At 37.9% G+C, this 17,072-nt stretch overlaps 1 protein-coding gene across 10 annotated transcripts in view; it reads left to right on the top strand.

Annotated features, from left to right (window-relative positions):
* NCOR1 (nuclear receptor corepressor 1) overlaps positions 1-17,072 on the top strand; it is a 208,729-nt gene that overhangs the window by 92,559 nt on the left and 99,098 nt on the right. For 6 of the 10 annotated variants that reach the window (XM_023731051.1, XM_023731048.1, XM_023731049.1 and 3 more), the window contains 4 exons: positions 5,929-6,056; positions 9,758-9,975; positions 12,280-12,342; positions 13,950-14,089. In XM_023731051.1, the coding sequence (XP_023586819.1) occupies positions 5,929-6,056; positions 9,758-9,975; positions 12,280-12,342; positions 13,950-14,089 (549 nt within the window). The remainder of the gene's footprint in view (positions 1-5,928; positions 6,057-9,757; positions 9,976-12,279; positions 12,343-13,949; positions 14,090-17,072) is intronic. The other 4 variants (XM_023731053.1, XM_023731050.1, XM_023731058.1 and 1 more) reach the window with 1 other exon arrangement.

The following is a 17,072-nucleotide window of genomic DNA, read 5'->3' as shown; positions in this document are numbered from 1 at the left end:
TTTTATATTTCTGTGGTTATTTCACTGGGGATTTGAGAGACGAGGGAGTTAGATGATGGACTTAGACCACCATCTCAGACCAAAAGAATCTTCTCCCCATATCTTAATTGTTTATTTCACTACCTTTATTTGTGTGAAGTAGATGGACCGTTTTTTAGAAGTTAGGTGGTGTTAGTTCAGGGCTCCCTTATGTAAAACTAAATGCCATTAGAGCTGATAGCAAGTGAGAGGGGAAGCCATTGAGGCCTTTGAGCAGAAGAGTGATATCAGATTTCAGTTGTAACAGTGATTGTGGCTGCTCTGTTGAGAGTAAATGTCAGCGGGGCAAGGGAAGAAGCAGAGAGACCAGCTAGGAGGTTATTTTGATAATCCCAGAGGTTGGGACTAGTATATAGAGGGGAGAGATGAGAACTGGTCAGTTTCTGGATATGTTTTTGAAGGTAAGGCCAACAGGATTTGCTGATGGATTGATTGTGGGGGATGGGAGAAGAACAATAAAGATAATGCCAAGTTTTGGTTTGTGGAGTTACCATTTACTATGGTAGGTTACCACTGAAGGAATAACCGGTTTTGGTGGAAGATCAGGACATGCTAAGCTTCATAAACTACTAGATATCCAAGTGGAGATGTAGAATGGGTTGTTAGATGTGTAAATCTGGAGTTTAGGGAAAAGGTCTGAGTTGGAGATATAGAATGTGCTGTATAGAAAAAAGTTCAGAAAATTTTTTTTTGTTTTTAAATCTAGTTATAAGGTAACAATTTAAAAATCTATGTATCGACCCTCTTAATTTTAAGCTGGTAGACATAGAGATCCAACTTATTTGAAAATCACTGTACTGCTCTATTATTCAATCAAGTTTGAATCAGTAGGGATTACTTTAGGTAATCCCAGAGCAGTTAGAAGTTTGTGTAATAAATAAGTAGTGACGATTCCCCAAGCAAGATAATACAGTTTCTTGGAAAAAACACATTGCTGGGTCACACTGACTTCTTGACTCCATAGAGTTCTACTGAAGTTTATGGTTGATCCTTTCAATTTTTACTTGATTGCTCTCCCTGCCTCCTACCAGCAGATGAACGTATAGTATGCTTCTGATGAAGAGATTCCAGATTTGTGAGGTTTGGTTTTTAACCTGCTGTTGCCATAGGGAATTGTGCATGTTATTTACTTTGAAAATGAGATTTAATTTGAGAATCATAGGGAGATGAGGCAGATACTCATATTTTTTTAAATTGTGCTCAGAGATTATTATTGGCAAAAATTTTAACTTTTTTCTAAAAATTCTCTTTGATACTGCTCAAACAATTTCTACAGTTCAACTTACTAGCATCCCATTAAGAGAGTAAGTGTCGTTTTCTAGAAATTTTAATTGAAGCTGTAAATAAATATTGGAGACCCAAAGCCACTCTGCGTTGTTAGTATTTGGGATCTAGAATTATAAATAACATGCCAAGTATAATTTCTATGTATAATGTTTTTGTTAGAAATAAGGATTCCTTCCCTTAGGAAGTGCTACACTTGCCAGGACAAACTCCCATTTACTAAGTCTCACTGTAGTCATGGGGTTATTGTGTTACCTGATAGTGACCTACAGTAAAGCAGGTATTGTTTCCCAGTACTTGCTCACTTTTCATAGGTGTTGGTGCTCTTCCTGCTCTTTGTTTACACTGACAGCATTTATCTCTTAAATATGTCAGCATGTTTTATAGCTCCTTGTTGTTCAACTCATTCGTTTCAGTTTTTGGCAACTTGATTGTCTGCCAAGTGGAAATTTATCTGTTTTCTAAACACTTGAACATTTTAACAAATGTAAATGTATATGAGTGTTAGGTATTCAGTTAGATGTAGCAGTAATAAATCTCAGCATAAACTGTTTTTTGATTTGCTGTACAAAGCCCCTGCTGAAGGTGAGTGCTGTCCTTCATTTATCGTGATGAGGTACACATACCTTTCACTCTTATCATTTGAATTTTTGTTTTGTTTTATAATGTGCTCTTGCATTTATTGTCCATTGCTGGTTTGACAGAAATACTTCATGCTATGAGGACCTCCCTAACAGAGTGGAACTTTTGTTTCTGGACTATCAAGTGTTGGGCTTAGAGAAAGGGGAAAACCTGGCTGTGTAGCTATTGAGAATGCCTATGTCTGTTAGGGATCCTTTAGAAAGATTTTCCTTTGAAAGTATGAACTTCCTGCACTCCAGCCAACCGGCTAAAAGGATTTAGGTATATGACCCGTAACATCCATCCTAGACCATGTGGATTGACTTCAGTTTACAGATTTGTCTGAAACAAAAGTAATTCTGTTCACCTCTTGTTTAAGCCAGAGGGTGATTCCTTACTCTCTTTAATGACAGGGGTACTCCTTGCAATAGGTATATATCTATCTATCTATCTATCTATCTGTCTATATATATATATGGAGAAGTGCATGTTGGAGCACATAGGGACACAGGGACTGGAGTTGCCCTGTGGAAATCAAGAAAAGCCTTGCAGGAGATGTAGTATCGTGAACTGACTCTCACAGGATGTAGGTGTTTACCAGACAAGGATGGGTAGAATGAGTGTTCCAGCCAAAGGTGTGGAAGTGGTGGGCATGTTTAGGTGAGTCCAGAGTGTCAAACAAGAATGTAGGAAAGTTCAGGGGATTGGAAGGAGGTAAGCATGGGACATTGTGCTGTGAATGATGAGTAGAGTTTACTCCTAATTAGGTTATAAAGTCTTGAGTTCTGAGTAAAGTAAATACGATTCTCAATACAAATTTATAAATTTAATTTCATTTTTTCTTTTAATGAAGATAACAATGTTAGCAAGTAAGACATCAAAGATAAAAGAATCCATAATCTGACTGCCCAAGTAATCATTTTCCTCATTGTTCTCTTCCAGGTTTGTCTGTATACATATTTACACAGTTGTAATTACAGCTTAGGGCCCTGGTAGTGCAGTGGTTAAGCACTTGGCTACTAACCAAAAGGTTGATGGTTCGAACCCACCAGCTACTCCGTGGGAGAAAGGTGTGGCAGTCTGCTTCTGTAAAGATTGTTGTTGTTAGGTGCCGTCAAGTTGGGTGCAACTCATGGCGACCCTACGCACCACAGAACAAAACACTGCCCGGTCCTGTGCCGTGCTCGCAGTCGTCGTTATGCTTGAGCCTGTTGTTGCAGCGACTGTGTTAGTCCATCCCGTCGAGGGTCTTCCTGTTTTGCTGACCATGTACTTTACCAAGCATGATGTCCTTCTCCAGGGACTGATCCCTCCTGACAGCATGTCCAAAGTATGTAAGACGTAGTCTCACTATCCTTTCTTCTAAGGAGTATTCTGGCTGTACTTCTTCCAAGACAGATTTGTTCATTCTTTTGTGAGTCCATGCTATATTCAATATTCTTCACCAACACTGCAATTCAAAGTCATCAGTTCTTCTTCGGTATTCCTTATTCATTGTCCAGCTTTTGCGTGCATATGATGTGATTGAAAATACCATGGCTTTGGTCAGGAGCACCTTAGTCTTCGAGGTGACATCTTTGCTTTTCAACATTTTAAAGAGGTCTTTTGCAGCAGATTTGCCCAGTGTGATGTGTCTTTTGATTTCCTGACTGCTGCTTCCATGGGTGTTGATTGTGGATCCAAGTAAAATAAAATCCTTGACAACTTCAATCTTTTCTCCATTTATCATGATGTTGCTTATTGGTGCAGTTGTGAGGATTTTTGTTTTCTTTATGCTGAGGTGTAATCCATACTGAAGGCTGTGGTCTTTGATGTTCACCAGTAAGTGCTTCAAGTCCCCTTCAGTTTGAGCAAGCAAGGTTGTATCATCTGCGTATCGCAGGTTGTTAATGAGTCTTCCTCCAATCCTGATGCCACTTTCTTCTTCATATAGTCCAGCTTCTCGGATTATTTGCTCAGCATACAGATTGAATAGGTATAGTGAAAGGATGCAACCCTGAAGCACACCTTTCCTGACTTTAAACCACTCAGTATCCCATTGTTCTGTCTGGACAGCTGCCTCTTGATCTATGTATAGGTCCTCATGAGCATTATTAAGGGTTCTGGGATTCCCATTCTTTGCAGTGTTATCCATAATTTGTTATGATCCACACAGTTGAATGCCTTTGCATAGTCAGTAAAACACAGATAAACATCTTTCTGGTATTCTCTGCTTTCAGCCAGGATCCATCTGACATCAGCAATGATATCCCTGGTTCCACGTCCTTTTCTGAATCTGGCCTGAATTTCTGGCAGTTGCCTGTTGACATACTGCTGCAGCGGCTTTTGAATGATCTTTAGCAAAATCTCACTTGTGTGTGTTATTAATGGTATTGTTCGATAATTTCCACAATCGGTTGGATTCCCTTTCTTGGGAATAGGCATAAATATGGATCTCTTCCAGTCGGTTGGCCAGGTAGCTGTCTTCCGGATTTCTTGGCATAGACAAGTGGACACTTCCACTGCTGCATCCGTTTGTTGAAACATCTCAATTGAAATTATGTCAATTCCTGGAGCCTTATTTTTCTCCAATACCTTCAGTGTACCTTGGACTTCTTCCTTCAGTACCATCGGTTCCTGATCATATGCTACCTCTTGAAATGGTTGAATGTTGACCACTTCTTTTTGATATGACTCTGTGTGTTCCTTCCATCGTCTTTTGATGCTTCCTGCGTCATTTAATATTTTCCCCATAGAATCCTTCACTATTGCAACTTGAGGCTTGCATTTTTCTTCAGTTCTTTCAGCTTGAGGAATGCCGAGCGTGATCTTCCCTTTGGTTTTCTATCTCCAGCTCTTTGCACATGTCATTATAATACTTTGTCTTCTCAAGCTGTTCAGTTCTTTTACTTCATCATTTCTTCCTTTAGCTACTCGATGTTCAAGAGCAAGTTCAGTTTCTTGATTTTCATTTTGGTCTTTTCTTTCTTTCCTGTCTTTTTAATGACCTCTTGCTTTCTTCATGTATGATGTCATTGATGTCATTCCACAACTCGTCTGGTCTTCAGTGATTAGTGTTGAATGCTTCATATCTATTCTTGAGATGGTCTGTAAATTCAGGTGGGATATACTCAAGGTCATACTTTGGCTCTCATGGACTTGTTCTAATTTTCTTCAGTTTCAACTTGAACTTGCATATCAGCAGTTGATGGTCTGTTCCGCAGTCAGCCCCTGGCCTTGTTCTGACTGATGATATTGAGCTTTTCCATCGTCTCTTTACACAGATGTAGTCGATTTGATACCTGTGTATTCCATCTGGCGGAAGATTACAGCCTTGAAAACCGTATAGGGCAGTTCTGTTCTGTCTTATAGGGCCACTATGAGTCGGAATCCACTTGATAGCAGTGGGATTTTAATTACAGCTTGGAAATATTTGAGCATTTTATGTCTTTTCCCTTTTCTATAACCTTAGTATTTTTCGAAATTTCTTCAGTATTGATAATGACCATGGCTAGTACGGATGTTTCCCCCAAAGAGTAAAAGCGTAAAGATGTTTGTTGTATCGTTATCCATAATGATGAAAAACTTGTAAATATATTAAATATCTAATGACTAGGGGAATGATTTGATAGATTTATGTATAACCTAAATGTGTAATTAAAGTTTAAGGTAGAATTGGCATGCTTGAGTGACAGGTTAGATGTGGGGGTTACAAAAAGAGGGCATCAACCTCAGATTTCTAAGGGAGATCTTAAACATTTTCATGTCTCTGGTGAGTTCACTACTATAAGCAGTTTTTTTTCTTTTTGGTGACCTTTTAGGCAATAAATACAGAATATTTTTTAAAACATTAGGCTGATTTTTAGTATGTGACCTTAAACTGCATTACAGATAACTACTGAATTAATCACTTATTAAATTTTCAATAGTTTTTTAAATTGTATTTGACAGTTTAAGGAGCTATTTCTCTTACCTTTGAATTTTTCGAATGATGGTTCATTCTAGCAGCAAATTGCCCGACCCTCACAAGAAGAGAAAGTAGAAGAAAAAGAAGAGGATAAAGCAGAAAAAACAGAAAAAAAGGAAGAGGAAAAGAAAGATGAAGAAGAAAAAGATGACAAGGAAGATTCTAAGTGAGTTAAATAATTAGGAACACATTAAATATTCCAGTTATTTTTAAACAATGAGATTGGATCTATTGAAGGTATAGCATTTTAGATAAGAGAATCCATGGAATGTGTTCTTTGACCAACTGACAGTTACTTGCCATGATTAAGGGGTGGAATATTCCAATAAAAATTTTTTCTTAGTTTAACGGATTTACTTGTTAGACATAAGATACTAATTTTCGGAAGGGAAAGGCTATAATAATATACACTTATTGCGAAGATGTATTGCACATAATTTAATCTTTGAAGATTCCTCAGGGTCTTATTTTTAACTTCAGATAGTATACTTTAGATAGTACAAAAATGCTGATAAGAGTTTTCATTTATATAATACCTATATTCTAGCTTTATTGATTTTATTTATCATAGAAAATAGAGTTCCTAATTTGTTAATTGTTGTTGTTTTCCTGGTTATAAAAGTAATTTTTGTTGATTATAAAAAATTGGGAAAAGAAAGCAACATATAAAGAAAATTAACCTATGATTCTGCACTCAGAGACAGCTACCGTTGATGCTTTCGTGTATATATTGGGGCAGATGGGGAGGTGTTCAGCTGCGCTGATGGTTTTTCGCCAGAAGATCAGGTTTATTGAGGTATAATTTGCAGATACTAAAATTCATCGATTTTATCTATGCATGTTGATGCATTTTGACAAGTGTATACACTCATGTCACGATTACCGCAATCATAATATAGAACGTTGCCATTGTTCCAAAAAGTTGCCTTATGCTCTTTTGCTTTCAGTCATCCCTTTTCCCTATTTCCAGCCTCTGGCAACCACTAATCTGTTTTGCCTTTTCTCGGATTTCATATAAATGGAATCGTGTAGTATGTAGTCTTTTGTGTCTGGCTTCCACTTAGCATAACACTTTTGAGATCCATCCAAATCGGAAGTATCATTGTTTTTTTTTTTAATATTTATTGTGTTATTTCTGTAATACTCTTGGAAATACTTAAGATTTACCTAGTTTGTGACAACTAAAGCAGCCTAAGTCACTAGACATAGTTTTGAAAGAATTGAATACTCACGCCTTTTTAATTTTATACTTTTGGAAGATAAAGCAGTACAAAAATTTTTTATCAGTTATTCAAGTTAAGCGTTTATACTCCCATGTAGTCAGTGGTTCTGCTCATATCAACTTGCCATATCTTGGTTTTCTTTTTTTTTAATATTTCTAATTTTTTTAACAACCATTTATTTATTACCTGTGTGAGCTAGGTCTTATGGAGGATGCAAAAGAACATAAGACATGTACTAGCCTCAGATAGTTTAGGATCTAGTAGGGAAACCAGGCAAGGTTCAAGTACTATTTTAAAAATCCTGGGAGTAAGAAACAAGCAGAACCAATGAAGTATGTTGGCAGATTGAGAAGAGGTAGAGGTTACTTCTGTCTGGATTGTTTGGAGGACTTGATGCAGGAGCTGATTTTTAATGTGGGTGGAGTAGAGGGAACAACATAAATAGATATGCTCCTTTGAGAAATGGCAGATAGTGGCTCCATTAGACTGCAACATAGGGTGCCTGAAGAAGAGAAATGAAAGGTGGATTGGGGGTTAGATTATGTAGGGTCTTAATGAAACACTGAAGTGTTAGACTTCATTTTAGAGGCTGTCTGAGTCTGTTTGGAAATAGGTAGGGATTGGAATGGATTGAGTAGTTTATTGCCAATGTTGTCCTGTGAAAATATGATCCAGGTAGGTGTAGGATGGATAGACTAGAGAGAGAAGAGTTGGGGAGACAGTCAGTAGATGTGCAAGACTGGGGTTGGGACACTAAAGGACTGAACAGGTATAGTTGTAGTAGAAATGGTGGTGGTTGAATTAGTGGGAGTAATGTGACTGAGATGAAATGACCAGCACTTGGCATGAGACTCACATGTAGGAAGTAAAGGAAATGGGAGAGAGCAAAAGATGATTTGAATCTGTAAACCTGAGTGATTATGAACATGTGGTACTGTGAATAACAAATGGGTAGAGAATGTGGTGAAGGAAGAAGCAGGGTGGTGGGGATGAGTGTTTTTGAATACGTTGAGTTTGTACTGATGGGCAATCCAGGTGGCTATTCCAGCAGGGAAGAGAAGTCTAGATCTTAGGGGATGAGGTAGCTCTCAAGATACAGACTAGGGATTCATTCCAGTAGAATTGAAATTGATGTGAGTGGATGACCTCACAGAGCACTAAGGCCAGGGTAGATCTTGAGAAATCCCTATATTAAAAGATGGGAGGAGAAAGGCAGTACCCAAGAGAGACCAGAGTAGCAGTGGAGATACTAGGAAAGTGTGAAGTCCTGAAAGCTAAGTTGAGGAGGATATAAAAAGAGTTAGCTACAGTGTGAATTGCAACAGAAAGATTAATGAGGTGAGGGTTGAGAAAAGGTCATTTGATTTTGCAGCTGGGAAGTCATTGGTGATTTTTGGCAAAACATTTTTAAAAGGAGGCTGGAGAGTAGAAGCCAGATTGGTAAGGGAATAAAGCAGTGAAGGGAAAGCGTTACATGGTAACCTCACAGGTCATTTAGATTTGAAGGGGAAAGAATTATTCTTGATGTATTTTTTTGATTTTGGGAAAAAACTGTAACTTGGTAACTGTAACGTGTCTTTCCTTGAAGTAGATAAAATTTGAAAGTAATCAACATCTTCCATTAAGCAGGGTTAGTTGAGTCTTTGAATATTGCCATCTATCCATTCTTTTACAAAAGCGTGTGTTAAGTACTTTGATTTTATATATGATAGCCCTGAGAGGTAAGTAGTACAGAGAATGGTCTTCCAGTATTACTTGTGGTACCCTTGCTAGCAATAGTAACTACCATTTAGTGAGTTTTTCTAAGTGCCTGGGACTATGATATGCACTTTACAGCCTGAGAGAGATTTTAGCCTTAGTGACAGCAAATGTGGATGATGTTTACTGTGTAAGCTGCTCAGATTTACTCATTTAGTCCTCGTAATAGTCCTATGAAATATACTGTTACTATCCTCATTTTACAGCTTAGGAAGTCGAGGCCGATGAATGTGACACAGCTTGTCCAGGGTCATCACATGGCTAGTAAATCACAGAGCTCTGGTATGAACCCAGGCAGCCTGGCTCGGGGGGTCATTCTAACCACTAAGCAATACTGGCCAGTTTGCGTGAATTAATAGCAGCAGTGGTTTAGAATCTTGAGCTTGGTTTAATAAAATAGTATTGTGGATTATCATTGCTAAAAAAGACATCTGTCTTGCAGATTGTCTGCCTCATCCACTTTATTTCACAAATGAGAAAATTTATGTCAGGCTGATATAGTGACTGAGCACAAGCAAAAAACCCAGACTCCTGCATTTTGGTACACCCCACTGTTTCCAGATAGCAGGTCCTAGGGTCTTTCTGCTGGCATTTATTACTTCCTCATGTAATGTTCTGGTGTCCAAGTCAGTAGATTTGAAACTTGTTTAAAATTTAAGTTCTTTATTTGTGCAAAACAGGCTTTTGTGAAATATCTTAATTTGAGTCAGTAAAAAAGCTCTTAAAAATTGGGGTACAACAGAATTTTCATAAAATTTTTTGAAGTAACTTAAAGATCAGATAATTTTATTCAGTTTCTGTTTAAAAGAATTTTTGCAAAGATGTAACCTACTTTAATGTATGCATACTTTTAAATCAGAAAATGTTCATTTGCCTTTGTTCCCAGAGAAAATACCAAGGAAAGGGACAAGACAGAAAGTACAGCAGAAGAACCTGAGGAGAGGGAGCAGGCCACACCGCGGGGGCGAAAGACTGCCAACAGTCAGGGCCGCCGGAAGGGCCGAATCACCAGGTCCATGACAAACGAAGCCGCAGCTGCCAGCGCTGCAGCTGCAGCTGCCACTGAAGAGCCTCCGCCTCCTCTGCCACCACCCCCAGAACCCAGTGAGTGAAGGAGACTGTAGTGAACAGGCCAGACTTGTGTGTGGGATTCTGTTTCAATGCTGGGGTGGCACAGGAGGGGCTTCTAACGTTGACAGCCTATCAGTGTCTGCTCTTTCAAATTTTTAAACTTTCATGTCAGTCTTTGAAAAGGAACATCAGCCACAGTCTTGCTACCCTAGTACAACTGTTTTTGTTTTTACTTAATAGTATTCCTAGCGTGTGCTGCCTTGTCTTCTGATCTTTTAACTTGGCCATATATCATAAATATTTTCCAGTTTCTAGATAATCTTCATTTTTGTATTTTAATGGCTATGAAGTATTGCATTGTGTTGCTGCAACATGATTTATTAAACCTCTCCCCTATTTCTGAATGATTAGGTTGCCCGCCCCCCCAAACTAATATAGGTATCACTGTAATGAAAATAATCTTTTATTTACATAGAGTTTTCTTTCTGGTAAATTATTTCTCATAGAAATAGATTCTTAGTTGAGGGAATACTGGGTCTAAGAGTCCAAACATTTTTCTTTCTCTTACTGAGTATTGTCTTGTTAGTTTGTAAAAGGATTATGCTAGTGATGAGTACCACCATCAGTAGCTCAGTGGTACCAATTTTACTGTAATGTCCAGTATGGAAAAAATGCAAGTTCTGAGAATAGCAAGAATGAGGGAAATAACTAGACAACAGGCTGGAAAGATAGACTGGGGCAGATCATAGTGAGTCTTGGTTGAACTGTATCCTGCTCTGCTTACAGAATGGGATATTTACACAGGTTTTTAAATAGAGGAGAGCCTTGATTAGGTTTGTATTTTAGAAAGATAATTCTGGAGGGTTGTTTACTAACTAGATAGTAGATAAGAATTATCTTAGGTGAAGGGAAGGACAGCACACACTACAGGGGAAGTCAGCACAACTGGACTAAACCAAAGCTAGGAAGTGTCCTGAATACAGTCAAACACTTTGAGGGACAGGGTAGCAGCGGTAGGGGTCTGGGAACCATGCTTTCAGGGGACATCTAGGTCAATTGGCATAACAAAGCTTATTAAGAAAATGTTCTGCATCCAGCTTTGGTGAGTGGTGTCTTAAAAGCTTGGAAGCGGCCATCTAAGATGCATTAGTTGGTCCCAACCCCCTGGAGTACAGGAGAATGAAGAACACCAAAGATAGAAGGAAAGTATTAGCCCAAGAGACAGAAAGGGCCACATAAACCAGAGACTCCATCAGCCTGAGATCAGAACTAGATGGTGCCCAGCTACCACCAATGACCGCCCTGACAGGGAACACAACAGAGAGTTCCGGATGGAGCAGGAGAAAGGTGGGGTGCAGAACTCAAATTCTAGTAAGAAGACTAGACTTAATGTTCTGACTGAGACTGGAGGAACCCCGGAAAGCATGGCCCCTGGATTCTCTATCAGCCCAGAACTAAAACAATTTCCAAGGCCAGCTCTTCAGGCGGGTTGGACTGGACTGTGGGACATAAAGTGATACTCGTGAGGAATGTGCCTCTTAGCTCAAGTAGATACAAGAGACTAAACGGGCAGCTCCATCCGGAGGTGAAATGAGAAGGCAGAGAGGGTTAGGAGCTGGTCGAATGGACATGGGGAATCAGAGGTGGAAAGGAGGAGTGTGCTGTCGCAGTATGCGGAGAGCAGTTAGAGTCACATAACAATGTATGTATAAATTTTTGTATGGGAAAAAATTTTTTTTAAAAGATAAAAAAAAAAAGAAAGATAATTCTGGCAGCAATTTGAGTGACTGGATGGATGATGGTCCTATTAATTGAGAAGGGAAGTATAGCAGGAACTCACTTCAGTTCTGATATTCTCAATTTTCTTTCTGAAGTAAAGACAAAAAGTTCAGATCATGATGTCCAGCATTGAAGAATGCACATAAGAGCCTGTAAGAGTCAGGAGGAGATGCGGGTTCAGAGAACAGGAGAAAAATTGTTCATGGACATTCCTTTGACATTGCAGAAAAGGAGGAGAGGAAGGGTGTAGACCTAAGTAGGAAGATACTGGGTGAGGGAGGACTTCCTAGAAAATAAGCTAAAGGTTGTTGAAACATGTAGGCATGGATGAAACTTTAAAGAACATTACCAAGATCATGACAACTGAAAAGTGTTTAATTTTTCCCTCTAGTTTGGTTACGGAGAGGCTCAATACCATCATATTTCCATAGTCTCCTTTCACCAAATGCTTTAAACAGATTTTATGTCAAATAAGTTATAGATTATATGGTTGGTACTGAATGAAAGATTTAGCTTTATTTTTATCTTGCTTGATTGGGTTCTCACTTTTTATTTCAGTTTCTACAGAGCCCGTGGAGACCTCTCGATGGACAGAAGAAGAAATGGAAGTTGCTAAAAAGGGTAAGTTATAGTAGTTCAGGTTCTTCAGGGTTTTTTAAGGTTATTAGTAATATGTGAGATGGAACTAATTTTTTTTTTTTTTAAAGCTCCTCCAGAAGTTAAATAGAATTTAGAAGTAAGCTTGAGAGTTATTTTTGGAATTGTACAAGTGACAAATGCTGAATTGGCAAATGTTGTGTTAACTATATTTTTCACAAGAAAAAAAGTTATTTTTGATAGTGTGGTACCCAGTAAGGTACCCTGGTGTTCCTTAAGATGGGCCCATTTTTTAAGGATTTAAGATTCTCTCTATAGTATTATTTTGAATGTCATTTTACTAGAGAGCCATTAGGCTATTTTTACTTTTCCAGGATAGTTTTGATTATATGCTATTAAAGTTGTTTTGGAAGGAGTTTTGATTTTAAGTTCATATTTCTGTTATTTAGAGGTTGCGTTTAATAGAATGGTAAATAATTTCTCAGTTTGCACTTGGTAAGTCATCTAATTATAAACCACTAAAAAATTGCTCTGTGATTCAGAGTAGAGACCGTGAACTTTATAGGCAGACAGACAAACGTCTGAATCCTGTTTCTGCCACTTTTATAACTTTGTGGCCTTGATCTTATGCTAGAACTTAGTGGGCCTTGTGTTCTGCTGTTGCTTATTAATGAAGTATAATTTGAAATTGAGCTATAGTTTTTAATTGGATAAAAGGTTGGTAGTTAATTCTGAGAGAGATTAGGCAACTCTTTTGGGATTAAATATTTACCTTGTAGTTCCAAAGCGAAATTATTTATTATAAATAATTTGACCTTTTAGCGACACATTTCAGATTTGTTTTCTCCTTAGCAGGTGATCAGTGGTACATTTTAAAATCCTAGATAAGCCAACTCTGTTAAAAATAAAGGTGTTCTGTCTTCAAAATACTTTTAAGTTTATTTACCATGATTAGTAATTGTTAAATTTGAATAATTTTTCAAAACTTTCACATTTATTCTCATCTGATCATCAAAATGTCACAGTGAGTTAAGTAGGTATTAGCTTATATTATACAGTGATCTTTTTTAGGTGGAGATTCCTACATGTGACTGTCTAGTCATCATTCTTTTCATATCCTATTCATGTATCAGGCAGGATTTGATAGTGATCTTCCAGTTATCATTATTAAAAGACCTATTTGTATCAACCTTGAAAATGAATGTCTCCCTATAAATCTTCTGAGTCTTACATCTTTATGTTAATCATTTATACTTGATTACCTTATTAAGTTTATATGAATATACTGTCCCCAAGGATCTAAAAGTACCTGGTCACTCAGTTTACCAGTGTTTGAACTATTACTATGTGTCCAACATTGTCCTAGCCCTGTGGCAGATAAATGGCAAGGATAAGATTAAGCATTTCTATTAATGAGCATGTGTTAAATTTGGAGGGAAAATATGGAGCTGTAAATGAGTGCTATATTATTAAGTATTTCAATAACTATTGAAATATGTAAGTAAGTATTTGAAATCACACTTTCGTTATTAATGATTTTGAATACAGTGATTAAATTGATTTTATTATTTCTCTTTTTTACTTTATCAGGTGACTGCTTAATTAATGTTTGGTCTGTTTTTAAAATATAGGTCTAGTTGAGCATGGTCGTAACTGGGCAGCAATTGCCAAAATGGTGGGAACCAAAAGTGAAGCTCAATGTAAAAACTTCTATTTTAACTATAAAAGACGACACAATCTTGACAACCTCTTGCAGCAGCATAAACAGAAAGTGAGTATATTGGGAGTGGTAAGTCTTTTACTTATTTTTACGTATAGCTTTTTTGAGTTTCAGAGATTGGTTTTGAGAGAAACTTTTTGGTATCTGCTGTTTTTAGGTATTGCTTTAACCTGTAAAGAGCATGCTAGGTTTTTGGCACAAGTTGAGTATTTCTCCACATATTGCCCAAGGAGTAAGGTTTCTATTTGTAATAATGGGGATTCAGCACTTTTGCATTAGTGTAGACTGGACTTGAAAGTATATAAGTATTTTGGAATGTGAGTTGAAATTTTTAGATGGAATTCTGTTGATCATGTTAAAGAGTTGATCTGGTATACTAAAAAACTTTTTCAGAGACAAAGGTTGTATGGGGTGAATATTAAAAATGAGGGAGTGTAGGATTATTAAAAATTATTTAGCAAGGAATTTCTAATGTAGCGGTTCTCAAAGGCTACAGAGTGCTTTTGAGGGTTCTTTGAGGTCAGAACTGTTTTCTTAAAAATACTGAGATGTTATTTGCTTATTTTCTCTTATGACACTTGCATCACTGGTGTTAAAGCAGTGATGGGTAAAATTGCTGGTGCCTCCTACTTTGTTCTTTTTAAACATTGCTTTGGCTATTTGGGGCCTCTTGCAATTCCATATAAATTTGAGGTTTGAATTTTCCACTTCTGCAAAGAAGCCTCTTGAAATTTTGATAGGGATCCAATTGACTTTATAGAGAGCTTCAGTAGTATTGATATCATGATGGGGCCCAAAATTATGCTAGTACTCAATGTATTCATCATTTCCAAGCAATTAAATTCTAGTTTCACTTAGGAATGTCTTTGATGAACCACTAAAACTTAATTAGTTTTAATAAATCCTGACCCTTAAGTACATGTCTTGATACTCTGTATGGTAAAATGGGAAGTACATATAAAACTTTTCTGCTTTATACCAAACTATAATGGTTTTCTCAAGGAAAGCACTTTTGGGATTGAGTTATAACCTGAGCTAGCTGCTTTTCACATGGAATACCATTTTTCATTGAAAATAAAATCATTGACATTAATATCATTGAAAAAATGACTGGCAGACAAACTGTGGTTTTTTTCTCCCCCATTTCTTGAAGTGTTATTTTATTGTGGTGAAATATATGAACAAAACATTTGCTACTGTAACTGTTTTTATGTGTGCAGTTCCCACACGTGTCTGTCAGTTTGTTGTACTGTGGGGGCTTGCCTCTTGCTGTGATGCTGGAAGCTATGCCACCAGTATTCAAACACCAGCAGGGTCACCCACAGCGGACAGGTTTCAGCTGAGCTTCCAGACTAAGACAAACTAGGAAGAAGGACCCAGCAGTCTACTTCTGAAAAGAATTAGCCAGTGTAAAGCTTATGAATAACAGCAGAACATTGTTTGATTTAGTGCTGGAAGATGAGCCCCCCAGCTTGGAAGGTACTCAAAAGACAACAGGGGAAGAGCTGCCTCCTCAAAGTAGAGTCGACCTTAATGACGTGGATGGAGTCAAGCTTTCAGGACCTTCATTTGCTGATGTGGCACGACTCAAAGTGAGAAGAAACAGCTGCAAACATCCATTAATAATTGGAACGTGAAATGTACAAGATATAAATCTAGGAAAATTGGAAATCGTCAAAAATGAAATGGAATGCTTACACATCGATATCTTAGGCATTAGTGAGCTGAAATGGACTCGTATTGGCCATTTTGAATTGAACAGTCATATGGTCTGCTATGCCGGGAATGACAGCTTGAAGAGGATTGGCTTCAGATTCATCGTCAAAAAGAATATTTCAAGGTCTGTCCTGAAGTACAATGCCGTCAGTGATGGGATAATACCCATATGCCTACAAGGAAGACCAGTTAATACAACTATTTTTCAAATTTACACACCAACTACTAAGGCCAAAGATGAAGAAATTGAAGATTTTCACCAGCTTCTGCTGTCTGAAATTGATGGAACCTGGAATCAGGATGCATTGATAATGACTGGTGATTGGAATGGGAAAGTTGAAAACAAGGAAGGATCGGTAGTTGGAAAATATGGCCTTGGTGATAGAAACGATGCTGGAGATTGCATGATAGAATTTGGCAAGACCAACGACTTCTTCATTGCAGATACCTTTTTTCACCAACATAAATGGCAACTATACACACAGACCTCTCCAGGTAGAATACACATGAACCTCGCCAGATAGAATACACAGGAATCAAATCGACTATATCTGTGGAAAGAGACAATGAAAAAGGTCAATATCATCAGTCAGAACAAGGCCAGGAGCCAACTGTGGAACAGACCATCAACTGCTCATAAGTTGCAGTTGAAACTGAAGAAAATTAGAAGAAGTCCACGAGAGCCAAAGTACAAGCTTGAGTATATCCTACCTGAATTTAGAGACCATCTCAAGAATAGATTTGATGCAGTGAATACTAATGATCGAAGACCAGACGAGTTGTGGAATGACATCAAGAACATCATACATGAGGAAAGCAAGAGGTCATTAAAAAGACAGGAAAGAAAGAAAAGACCAAAATGAATGTCAGAAGAGACTCTGAAACTTGCTCTTGAGTGTCAAGTGGCTAAAGCAAAAGGAAAAAATGATGACGTAAAACAGCTAAACAGAAGATTTCAAAGGGCAGCTCAAGAAGACAAAGTAAAGTATTATAATGATGTCTTAGTCATCTAGTGCTGCTGTAACAGAAATACCACAAGTGGATGGTTTTAATGAAGAGAAGTTTATTTCCTCACAGTTAAAGTAGGCTAGAAGTCAAAATTCAGGGCATCAGCTCCAGGGGAGGGCTTTCTCTCTCTCTTAGCCTTCTCATCAGTGTTGCCCAGGACTAGGAGCTTCTCGGCGCAGGGACCCCTGTTCAAAGGACGTGCTCTGCTCCCGGCACTGCTTTCTTGATGGTATGAGGTCCCCAACTCTCTGCTTGCTTCCCTTTCCTTTTATCTCTTGAGAGATAAAAGGTGGTGCAGGCCACACCCCAG

The sequence above is a fragment of the Trichechus manatus genome, unplaced genomic scaffold, assembly GCF_000243295.1.
Source record: "Trichechus manatus latirostris isolate Lorelei unplaced genomic scaffold, TriManLat1.0 scaffold00040, whole genome shotgun sequence".
Lineage (NCBI taxonomy): Eukaryota > Metazoa > Chordata > Mammalia > Sirenia > Trichechidae > Trichechus > Trichechus manatus.
The sequence above is the reverse complement of the archived record's forward strand: the minus strand, read 5'-3'. Positions and strand labels throughout refer to the sequence as shown.